This window comes from Oncorhynchus keta, chromosome 34, assembly GCF_023373465.1.
Source record: "Oncorhynchus keta strain PuntledgeMale-10-30-2019 chromosome 34, Oket_V2, whole genome shotgun sequence".
NCBI lineage: Eukaryota > Metazoa > Chordata > Actinopteri > Salmoniformes > Salmonidae > Oncorhynchus > Oncorhynchus keta.
In genome coordinates this window covers 18,598,463-18,610,888 of record NC_068454.1, presented here as the reverse complement: position 1 = coordinate 18,610,888, position 12,426 = coordinate 18,598,463, and the positions used below count along the sequence as shown (strand labels likewise).

Below are 12,426 nucleotides of genomic sequence, written 5' to 3'. Positions count from 1 at the left end.
TGTAATGAAGGAACATAACAATGCACTCTGAGTGATAGCAGAGTAATGAAGGAACATAACAATGCACTCTGAGTGATAGCAGAGTAATGAAGGAACATAACAATGCACTCTGAGTGATAGCAGAGTAATGAAGGAACATAACAATGCACTCTGAGTGATAGCAGAGTAATGAAGGAACATAACAATGCACTCTGAGTGATAGCAGAGTAATGAAGGAACATAACAATGCACTCTGAGTGATAGCAGAGTAATGAAGGAACATAACAATGCACTCTGAGTGATAGCAGAGTAATGAAGGAACATAACAATGCACTCTGAGTGATAGCAGAGTAATGAAGGAACATAACAATGCACTCTGAGTGATAGCAGAGTAATGAAGGAACATAACAATGCACTCTGAGTGATAGCAGAGTAATGAAGGAACATAACAATGCACTCTGAGTGATAGCAGAGTAATGAAGGAACATAACAATGCACTCTGAGTGATTGCAGAGTAATGAAGGAACATAACAATGCACTCTGAGTGATAGCAGAGTAATGACGGAACATAACAATGCACTCTGAGTGATAGCAGAGTAATGAAGGAACATAACAATGCACTCTGAGTGATAGCAGAGTAATGAAGGAACATAACAATGCACTCTGAGTGATAGCAGAGTAATGAAGGAACATAACAATGCACTCTGAGTGATAGCAGAGTAATGAAGGAACATAACAATGCACTCTGAGTGATAGCAGAGTAATGAAGGAACATAACAATGCACTCTGAGTGATAGCAGAGTAATGAAGGAACATAACAATGCACTCTGAGTGATAGCAGAGTAATGAAGGAACATAACAATGCACTCTGAGTGATAGCAGAGTAATGAAGGAACATAACAATGCACTCTGAGTGATAGCAGAGTAATGAAGGAACATAACAATGCACTCTGAGTGATAGCAAAGTAATGAAGGAACATAACAATGCACTCTGAGTGATAGCAGAGTAATGACGGAACATAACAATGCACTCTGAGTGATAGCAGAGTAATGAAGGAACATAACAATGCACTCTGAGTGATAGGAGAGTAATGAAGGAACATAACAATGCACTCTGAGTGATAGCAGAGTAATGACGGAACATAACAATGCACTCTGAGTGATAGCAGAGTAATGAAGGAACATAACAATGCACTCTGAGTGATAGATAATGAAGGAACATAACAATGCACTCTGAGTGATAGCAGAGTAATGAAGGAACATAACAATGCACTCTGAGTGATAGCAGAGTAATGAAGGAACATAACAATGCACTCTGAGTGATAGCAGAGTAATGAAGGAACATAACAATGCACTCTGAGTGATAGCAGAGTAATGAAGGAACATAACAATGCACTCTGAGTGATAGCAGAGTAATGAAGGAACATAACAATGCACTCTGAGTGATAGCAGAGTAATGAAGGAACATAACAACATAACAATGCACTCTGAGTGATAGCAGAGTAATGAAGGAACATAACAATGCACTCTGAGTGATAGCAGAGTAATGAAGGAACATAACAATGCACTCTGAGTGATAGCAGAGTAATGAAGGAACATAACAATGCACTCTGAGTGATAGCAGAGTAATGAAGGAACATAACAATGCACTCTGAGTGATAGCAGAGTAATGAAGGAACATAACAATGCACTCTGAGTGATAGCAGAGTAATGAAGGAACATAACAATGCACTCTGAGTGATAGCAGAGTAATGAAGGAACATAACAATGCACTCTGAGTGATAGCAGAGTAATGACGGAACATAACAATGCACTCTGAGTGATAGCAGAGTAATGAAGGAACATAACAATGCACTCTGAGTGATAGCAGAGTAATGAAGGAACATAACAATGCACTCTGAGTGATAGCAGAGTAATGAAGGAACATAACAATGCACTCTGAGTGATAGCAGAGTAATGAAGGAACATAACAATGCACTCTGAGTGATAGCAGAGTAATGAAGGAACATAACAATGCACTCTGAGTGATAGCAGAGTAATGAAGGAACATAACAATGCACTCTGAGTGATAGCAGAGTAATGAAGGAACATAACAATGCACTCTGAGTGATAGCAGAGTAATGAAGGAACATAACAATGCACTCTGAGTGATAGCAGAGTAATGAAGGAACATAACAATGCACTCTGAGTGATAGCAGAGTAATGAAGGAACATAACAATGCACTCTGAGTGATAGCAGAGTAATGAAGGAACATAACAATGCACTCTGAGTGATAGCAGAGTAATGAAGGAACATAACAATGCACTCTGAGTGATAGCAGAGTAATGAAGGAACATAACAATGCACTTTGAGTGATAGGACAGTAATGAAGGAACATAACAATGCACTCTGAGTGATAGGACAGTAATGAAGGAACATAACAATGCACTCTGAATGATAGCAGAGTAATGAAGGAACATAACAATGCACTCTGAGTGATAGCAGAGTAATGAAGGAACATAACAATGCACTCTGAGTGATAGCAGAGTAATGAAGGAACATAACAATGCACTCTGAGTGATAGCAGAGTAATGAAGGAACATAACAATGCACTCTGAGTGATAGCAGAGTAATGAAGGAACATAACAATGCACTCTGAGTGATAGCAGAGTAATGAAGGAACATAACAATGCACTCTGAGTGATAGCAGAGTAATGAAGGAACATAACAATGCACTCTGAGTGATAGCAGAGTAATGAAGGAACATAACAATGCACTCTGAGTGATAGCAGAGTAATGAAGGAACATAACAATGCACTCTGAGTGATAGGAGAGTAATGAAGGAACATAACAATGCACTCTGAGTGATAGCAGAGTAATGAAGGAACATAACAATGCACTCTGAGTGATAGCAGAGTAATGAAGGAACATAACAATGCACTCTGAGTGATAGCAGAGTAATGAAGGAACATAACAATGCACTCTGAGTGATAGCAGAGTAATGAAGGAACATAACAATGCACTCTGAGTGATAGGAGAGTAATGAAGGAACATAACAATGCACTCTAGCAGAGTAATGAAGGAACATAACAATGCACTCTGAGTGATAGCAGAGTAATGAAGGAACATAACAATGCACTCTGAGTGATAGCAGAGTAATGAAGGAACATAACAATGCACTCTGAGTGATAGCAGAGTAATGAAGGAACATAACAATGCACTCTGAGTGATAGCAGAGTAATGAAGGAACATAACAATGCACTCTGAGTGATAGCAGAGTAATGAAGGAACATAACAATGCACTCTGAGTGATAGCAGAGTAATGACGGAACATAACAATGCACTCTGAGTGATAGCAGAGTAATGAAGGAACATAACAATGCACTCTGAGTGATAGCAGAGTAATGAAGGAACATAACAATGCACTCTGAGTGATAGCAGAGTAATGAAGGAACATAACAATGCACTTTGAGTGATAGGACAGTAATGAAGGAACATAACAATGCACTCTGAGTGATAGGACAGTAATGAAGGAACATAACAATGTACTCTGAGTCATAGCACAGTAATGAAGGAACATAACAATGCACTCTGAGTGATAGCAGAGTAATGACGGAACATAACAATGCACTCTGAGTGATAGCAGAGTAATGAAGGAACATAACAATGCACTCTGAGTGATAGCAGAGTAATGAAGGAACATAACAATGCACTCTGAGTGATAGCAGAGTAATGAAGGAACATAACAATGCACTCTGAGTGATAGCACAGTAATGAAGGAACATAACAATGCACTCTGAGTGATAGCACAGTAATGAAGGAACATAACAATGCACTCTGAGTGATAGCAGAGTAATGAAGGAACATAACAATGCACTCTGAGTGATAGCAGAGTAATGAAGGAACATAACAATGCACTTTGAGTGATAGGACAGTAATGAAGGAACATAACAATGCACTCTGAGTGATAGGACAGTAATGAAGGAACATAACAATGCACTCTGAATGATAGCAGAGTAATGAAGGAACATAACAATGCACTCTGATAGCAGAGTAATGAAGGAACATAACAATGCACTCTGAGTGATAGCAGAGTAATGAAGGAACATAACAATGCACTCTGAGTGATAGCAGAGTAATGAAGGAACATAACAATGCACTCTGAGTGATAGCAGAGTAATGAAGGAACATAACAATGCACTCTGAGTGATAGCAGAGTAATGAAGGAACATAACAATGCACTCTGAGTGATAGCAGAGTAATGAAGGAACATAACAATGCACTCTGAGTGATAGCAGAGTAATGAAGGAACATAACAATGCACTCTGAGTGATAGCAGAGTAATGAAGGAACATAACAATGCACTCTGAGTGATAGGAGAGTAATGAAGGAACATAACAATGCACTCTGAGTGATAGCAGAGTAATGAAGGAACATAACAATGCACTCTGAGTGATAGCAGAGTAATGAAGGAACATAACAATGCACTCTGAGTGATAGCAGAGTAATGAAGGAACATAACAATGCACTCTGAGTGATAGCAGAGTAATGAAGGAACATAACAATGCACTCTGAGTGATAGCAGAGTAATGATAACAATGCACTCTGAGTGATAGCTGAAGGAACATAACAATGCACTCTGGAGTGATAGCAGAGTAATGAAGGAACATAACAATGCACTCTGAGTGATAGCAGAGTAATGAAGGAACATAACAATGCACTCTGAGTGATAGCAGAGTAATGAAGGAACATAACAATGCACTCTGAGTGATAGCAGAGTAATGAAGGAACATAACAATGCACTCTGAGTGATAGCAGAGTAATGAAGGAACATAACAATGCACTCTGAGTGATAGCAGAGTAATGAAGGAACATAACAATGCACTCTGAGTGATAGCAGAGTAATGAAGGAACATAACAATGCACTCTGAGTGATAGCAGAGTAATGAAGGAACATAACAATGCACTCTGAGTGATAGCACAGTAATGAAGGAACATAACAATGCACTCTGAGTGATAGCACAGTAATGAAGGAACATAACAATGCACTCTGAGTGATAGCAGAGTAATGAAGGAACATAACAATGCACTCTGAGTGATAGCACAGTAATGAAGGAACATAACAATGCACTCTGAGTGATAGCACAGAAGGAACATAACAATGCACTCTGAGTGATAGCAGAGTAATGAAGGAACATAACAATGCACTCTGAGTGATAGCAAAGTAATGAAGGAACATAACAATGCACTCTGAGTGATAGCACAGTAATGAAGGAACATAACAATGCACTCTGAGTGATAGCAGAGTAATGAAGGAACATAACAATGCACTCTGAGTGATAGCACAGTAAGGAAGGAACATAACAATGCACTCTGAGTGATAGCACAGTTATGTGCACTTGATGTATAGGCCTTACCGGCATTTAAACAACTAGCTCTCAGTCTCACTAAAGAATTAGACATCCATGTTTCTCAAATGTCACATTTCGAAATGTTCAAGGTTAAGTTTAGGCATTAACTCTGAATGGTTAAGGTAAGGGTTAAGGCTCTGGACAGTCTTAAAACAAAAATTAAAAAAACAACTTTCTATCACTGGATTTGAACTTGCAACCTTTGGCATCAGAGGCAGATGCTTATGCCCATCCACCATCCCTGTCCACAATACCCTGAAACCTACTTGAAGGTAACAGTGCTCACGGATGCCCCTAGTGGTCAGTTTCCACATCATCTCCCAACGTCCTCAGACATGGATGGACGTTGAATTCTGACTTGTATCACAGGTGACCTGGCTGCATTTGAAGTGTACTTCCGGGTTTTACAATCATGAGTAAATCAAATTACGAGTATCAAGTGTGATAAAAACAGTTAATATTACAAATACGAGTATGACGAGATCGACGTGCCCCTACACATCACAGACAGACAGACAGAAACCCCCAGGCCCAATTTGAGATTTGAGTGGCTACGTGAGTGTTTCCCATACCTTGCCATTGTGTGTGTGCGTGTGTGTTAACACTGGAGTGTGACTCATACAAACACACATTGGATCTCCATGAGTCAACATGGTGCAGCCTGCCCCACACATTAATGACTCCCCATAAGTAGCTGGTGGTCAGCTGATGCAATGATACAGGAATGCATCCTGGACGGAAAGGAAGTGCCACACCCCTGGAGATTCCAAGGGTGTGGCACACTTGTCTGACAGTTATCCGACTATCCATCATAATCCCCCTCTTTCTCTACCTTGGCCTCCCTTTCTTCCCTCCCTCTTTCTCCCCTCTTTCCAGTTGACCCAGTGGCGTCGGTTTGAGGAGGAGCACAACAACCCTAGTCAAATGGCGAAGTACTTCAGCAGCCCCAGTAAGAGTGTCCAGTCTGTCTACAGCCAGGATGAGATCTACTACCTCCTGGGGGAGAACAACTCCATGAAGAGGCTCCTCAATGAGGTAGTCAGTGTGTAGGCGATGTAGTATTTTATCCCTCACTTGCCCTCTAATGGTTATAGAAGGAGGTGAATCTCCCCCTTACTGAATAAAATGGTCCCTACATGGTCCTGTATTCAACATAATCTCTGTGACTCCTCAACACTAGAATACATACCTACCTAAACTCATTTGCTTTGTATTCTGAGTACTCTTTTATTCATCACTAACTTCCCATATAACCTATAACTCTACACGCATCTTTAACCTTTCACCCAACTCTTTAGGTCCCAGATTGTTGTTGATAATGTTTTTTGTATTGAAGGGGATTTTAAAGCTTGTTGGTGTCATTTTGCAGAAAAATGCTGTGATTGACAGTCTGCAGGAGCAGGTGAACAATGCCAAAGACAAGCTACTGTGGCTCATGTCCAGTAGCCACCCCCACGAGGACCAGGAAATTGATTCTTCCACCACCAACCTCCACTCCTCATTCACCCAGACCATAGTTGTGCAGTCGGACTGCCTTCCAACTCCCCTGCCACACAGGGACATAGCAGAACCTCCCCTCTCTTCTCCTCCCTTTTCTGCACCTCCTCTGTCTGCTCCTCCCACTACTTCTGCTGTCTATACACCTTCTTCTGATTCTCCCTCTACTCCTCCACCTGCCCTCTATCCTCCCCCCGGGGATGGTGTGAATGTTAAACAGTGGAGTGTAGAATTTGGTCAAGACATCCAGGGTGCAGGGATGGAGACTGAGACAGGGTGGTGTAAGGTTGAGGGGAATGGGTCCCAGCAGCAGTGTGGAGGAGTGAGGTCTAACCTCCCAGTCTCCCCTAAGCCCTCTGTCTTCTCCAGGACAGGAGTCAGGACACCAGGGACGAGGGCAGGGACAAAAACCATACCCTCCTGTCAGTCAAACTATGTCACTACTTCTTCCCATCTCTTTCCGGTGGGAAAGTCAGAACCCTCAGGTTGCCATGGCCATCCCGTGTTGCCAAGGGTTACAAGCGTCAGGCCGGCAGGGTTTGTGAGCAGTGAGCATCTGCAGGAGATCCTCCAGGAACTGAGTGTGGTCCCTGTCATGGAAACGGCCCTCCGCTCACCCAATCACAGCAGGGGGATCAGGAGACCCACTCTTCCCTCCTCGACCGACCCCTCAGTCCGCTCTCCTCTCTCCCTCCATGCCCCTCGCACCCATCATCCCCCTCTCTTCTTCCGCTACCCCAGTATCTCCCCCTACGTGATGAGGAAACGCAGACCTCCTTTCCATCAACCCAGAGGGGGGCCTCCGCCCTGTTACTACCCAGGGTCAGAGACTCCTCGCTGGGGAAGGAGGAGGGATGCTGGATCCTTACAACTTGATAAGCACCCCTCAAAAACACAACCCCAGCTTGAGCCTGTTGGCACAGAGACCAGTCCCCTCCGCCCTGAAGACAGTGATTCAGAGGGATGGGAAGAGGCAGGGCATAGAGTAACAAATAGGTGTGGGAGGCATGGCTCGAGGTGGGATCACCGGCTACCACCCCCTCGAAAATGCTCCATCACCCCCTTCTCAGGACACACCCACTCAGGCCCTTCAAACGGGGAGGGGGGCGGTGAGGGAGGGCTAGACCGAGACCGTGGCAGGGACTCTTATGGTTACTGGGACTCAGACTCCAGCAGCTCGGCTGACTACTGCTACTACCACCGACCCTACTGCAATGCCTGCCTGCCACACGGCTCCCACCCCTCCAGCGACAGCTCCTCCTCATACTCCTCGGACAGTGAGTGCAGTGGCGTCGCTGGCCTCTGCCGCTCCACACACCCTGTGGTCAACTTCAAGGAAGACCTCAATCCCACCTTCGTATGAGCCTGTCTGGAGCCTCATTTGAATGGGTGCTGCGGAAGAATCATTCAAGTCAAATTGTGTTGTAATTTACTTTCAATGGCCAGTTCACGGCAGAACAATTGAGTTTACGCAGTGTTGTAACGCTATTGAGAAGTAGTAAATTGAGTGTGAACTGATGTAAATGCTTTCCTTGTAGGCCTACCCATCCAACATGGCTATTTAGAAGGCAAAACATCTGACTTTGCATTCATGGTAATGTTCTTCCTTATCTACATGAGGAGTATCCTTGCAACACATTACCTAACAACAATCACCTTAGAAACTCTTTCATTTGGTTGCAAGTGTTTTAGAAATGGGACCAAGTTGGGGTGTGTTGTTCAATGGATTGAGATTGCTGTATGATGTCTGCGATCTGCTTTTAATTGATTGACTTTGTCTTTCATTAATTGCTCTAACTGCCAATGTCTCTAGGTTATGTTATAGAAAATGTATATTTGTAGCTAAATATGATACAGTATTTACAGTAGATCATATAGATTGTTACATGTTACAAAAAACAACTTTTATTTATCTGTTACCACATACAGTGAACTCCAAAAGTATTGGGACAGAGACACATGTTTAGTTCTTTTGGATATGTACTCCAGCACTTTTAAATTGAAATTATATAATGACTAGGATGTTAAAGTGCAGAATGTCAGTTTTAATTTCAGGGGATTTTCATCCATATCGAGTAAACCATTTAGAAATGACAGCAATTTTTGTACATAGTCCCCATATTTTAGGGGACCAAAGGTATAGAGACATTCCAGGTGAAGCTGGTTGAGAGAATGCCAAGGGTTTGCAACCCTGTCATCAAGGCAAAGGGTGGCTGCTTTGAAGAATCTCAAATATAAAATATATTTTGATTTGTTTAACACTCTTTTTGGTTACTACATGATTCCATATATGTTATTTCATAGTGTTGATGTCTTCACTATTATTCTACAATGTAGAAAATAGTAAAAATAAAGAAATACCCTTGAATTAGTAGGTGTGTCCAAACTGTTGACTGGTACTGTATGTATTAAAGTAGTCCAATGACTACAGCAAGCTTGTGACTCTACAAACTTTTGCTTTTTGTTTTTCTTGTGTTTCAGATTATTTTGTGCCCAATAGAAATGAATGGTAAATAATGTATTGTGTCATTTTGGAGTCACTTGTAAATATGAGTAGAATGCTTCTAAACACTTCTACATTAATGTGGATGCTACCATGATTGTGGATAGTCCTGAATAAATCATGAATAATGATGAGTGAGAAAGTTATTCTATTACCTATTCTATTCTTATTTACAATAAAAGTGACTCCAACATGACACAATATATTATTTACCATGTATTTCTATTGGGCACAAAATCATCTGAAACACAACCAAAATAAACGGCAAATGCATCCAACAAGTTTGTAGAGTCACAACCTTGATGTAATCATTGCATGCTGGGAATGTGGGACCAACACTAAACTTTTGACTACTTTAATACACATAAGTGAATTTGTCCCAGTACATTTGGTGTCCTAAAATGGGGGGGACTATGTACAAAAAGTGCTGTATTTTCCCAACGGTTCACCCAATATGGATGAAAATACACTCATTGTATAATTTCAAATCCAAAGTGCTGGAGTACAGAGCCAAAACAACAACAAAAAATGTCAAGGCCCCAATACCTTTGGAGCTCATTGTACATACCACAGATGGCCTGTGTCACATTAATTGGGGAGTAGGGGACCATAGTAATGGCTGGAACAGAATTCATGGAATGGTATCGAACACATTAAACACATGGTTTCCATGTGTTTGATAGCATTCCATTAACTCCATTCCAGACATTATTATGGGCCATTCTCCCCTCAGAAGCCTCCTGTCAATACATATAGTAAATAATATGTAGGCCCATTGTAACCATTTTGACTGAGTTGGAATGACATGTACGCTTTTGTTTACCTTTTCAAACATCAAAATCCCTCAATGAAGTACTGTATGTTGGTATTTTTATTGATTTGCCTGTTTGTGTGCATGCGTGCAAGTGCACAATGTACTCAATGTATTGCATTTTAATTGGAAGCTCTGCCTCCAATAACAATCAATTGTAATTCTCTGTGAGCTGATTGATGATCTATTATAGCCTATTGACCTGTCCCCTTCACCCAGTATGCCTGAGGTTTGCTTCTCTTTATCACAACCGGCTGCCAATGCTTCTTCATTCATGTTCAGAATGAATGAGTTTATGTAAATTGGTTATTTTGCTGGCGTTAAGGATACAGAATCTGCACAGTATTTAAAGCTGATATGATGCTACTGTGTGTGCTGTGCTTTATAGACTTTGATAAATTCTCTAAACTCAAAGTCTACTACTAAACACGGAAAATGACGCCATAAAACTGTTCCCTGTTGGATTAATGGTAACTGATTTAGTTAATTAGACCATTAAGAATACATGAATAACATACTTCATGTTTCATAATTCCCTCATAGCACCAAACTGAGGTAGACAAAAGAAGGTCAAGACATTGAGAAGCACTTCCCTTTTAATCAGTCAACTTCGGTACAAGACTGTTTTACGTTTCGCAAACTAAACTGCCCCATATTGGTAGAGCGTGTTTACGCCCTGGACGTTGTGTGCTGAAGGTTATACTTGTTCTCATAAGTTGTCTACTCACAAATAATTTGTTATTCTTCAATTTGCTGGTGCAATGAGTAAGATGACTAAGAAAACGACTGAGACGACGATGGCTAAACCGGGTTCGGGTTCAAGATCATCCCCTCAGTCATACGGTTATAAAATTTCTCTGAAAGATACTCACCATCTGTATTTAGTTTGTCTCGGAGCACGTTAAGGCAGCCCTCGCTCAAACCATGTACTGCGTACAAACTCCCTGGAAAGACGTGTAGCATGTTTGAGGAATCTTGGAATTGCGATGGCGATTTTCCTTTCTTGGATGCCGGTACCTCGGCTGGGACCGGGGTGCAGGAAGCAGAGATGGATTGGGTGGTCAAATATCTTGTTTGTCTGGGCATGGGGTATGCGGTGGCTGCCTGCGCCCAACCCGGCTCCTGTGTGCTCTGTTACCTGTTACGGGAGAACAGCCTACCTGGTGCATGTGAATGCCTCAGTCAAGCACTACTTGCCTCTCTTCCCAGACTTGTTGATAAAGGGCCCAGTCCCACTTCGGTGATCCGGTCCTATGTGGATTTTCAAGACCGGACTAGCTAAACGAGTGCTGCATAGTGTGCTAGCCAGGTTGGCTAACTCACTGAGGCGAGCTAGCTATTACTAGCTATTCCTGCCTCCCCACTGTAGAGTTGCTGGGGTAGCTCTCTTGTTTAGTATACGTAGTGTTAAGTCTCTTGGTTATTCTAAATGGACTGTCCTGCGGTCAAAGAGGCTGCTAGCCTAGCTTATGCTAAAAAAGCTTCCTGGCTAATGTTGGCTAGCATGATTAACTTCCGGCGAATAAAACTTACTAGCGTTCCCTCAGCGTTATGGCAACCCCATTCGTATTTTCAGTTCCTGGATTTGGAGGGAGAAGGTTACAGGTTTTGCGTGCACCTCCAATGAAGAAGGAGCCCCCCAGAGCAAGGGGACTTTAAACGGGTCTGAGTGACCAGTGCGCCCCTCCCCAAAAGCATTACTGTGACAACAGTGCCCCCATGTTTGGCAAACTTGGTATTACCTCAGCCATTGCCAGAGCCCCCTGTTCCCGTAAAGGGGCCGGGCTTCATGCAGGCTATAAAGTCTCACGTAAGTACAACATATGTTGGAAGCTTATCTATGTTTAATCCTGCTCCCTCTGCGACCCTGCGTTCCACAGTGTTCACAGGGTTCAAGGGATATATCAATCTCCCCAGGGTGAGAGTGACAAGTTGGGTCACTATCCACAAAAGGGCACCCCTCCCCCAAAGATGGCTCATTACTGGGATTCATTACTGATTCCTGCCTGTAGCTCACTAGTCCCAATGAGATTTCTAGTGATACAGGTTATATGTTTTGTAGGCGATTAGTTGTTGGTAACGGAGTCAAGGAAACGGGCATGGTTGGACACGACCACGCTACTATCCCACACTCAGTCTCTGTGGTTCATTTGAGCCCCCAAATGAGCAGTCTGTTTTTCATAGCTGTCCCATTCCCAGCTAGGTTTCAAGGCACTTTGTCACCAGTACCTATGACTGGTCGATA

The 12,426-nt window shown here is 42.3% G+C and overlaps 1 protein-coding gene across 1 annotated transcript in view; it reads left to right on the top strand.

Annotated features, from left to right (window-relative positions):
• Window positions 1-10,395, top strand: part of LOC118373966 (probable G-protein coupled receptor 156) — a 45,601-nt gene extending 35,206 nt beyond the window's left edge. Inside the window, exons 8-9 of the mRNA XM_035760299.2 lie at window positions 6,247-6,405; window positions 6,740-10,395. Of these exons, the coding sequence (XP_035616192.1) occupies window positions 6,247-6,405; window positions 6,740-8,230 (1,650 nt within the window). The 3' untranslated portion in view covers window positions 8,231-10,395. The remainder of the gene's footprint in view (window positions 1-6,246; window positions 6,406-6,739) is intronic.
• Window positions 10,396-12,426: the final 2,031 nt, after the last annotated feature.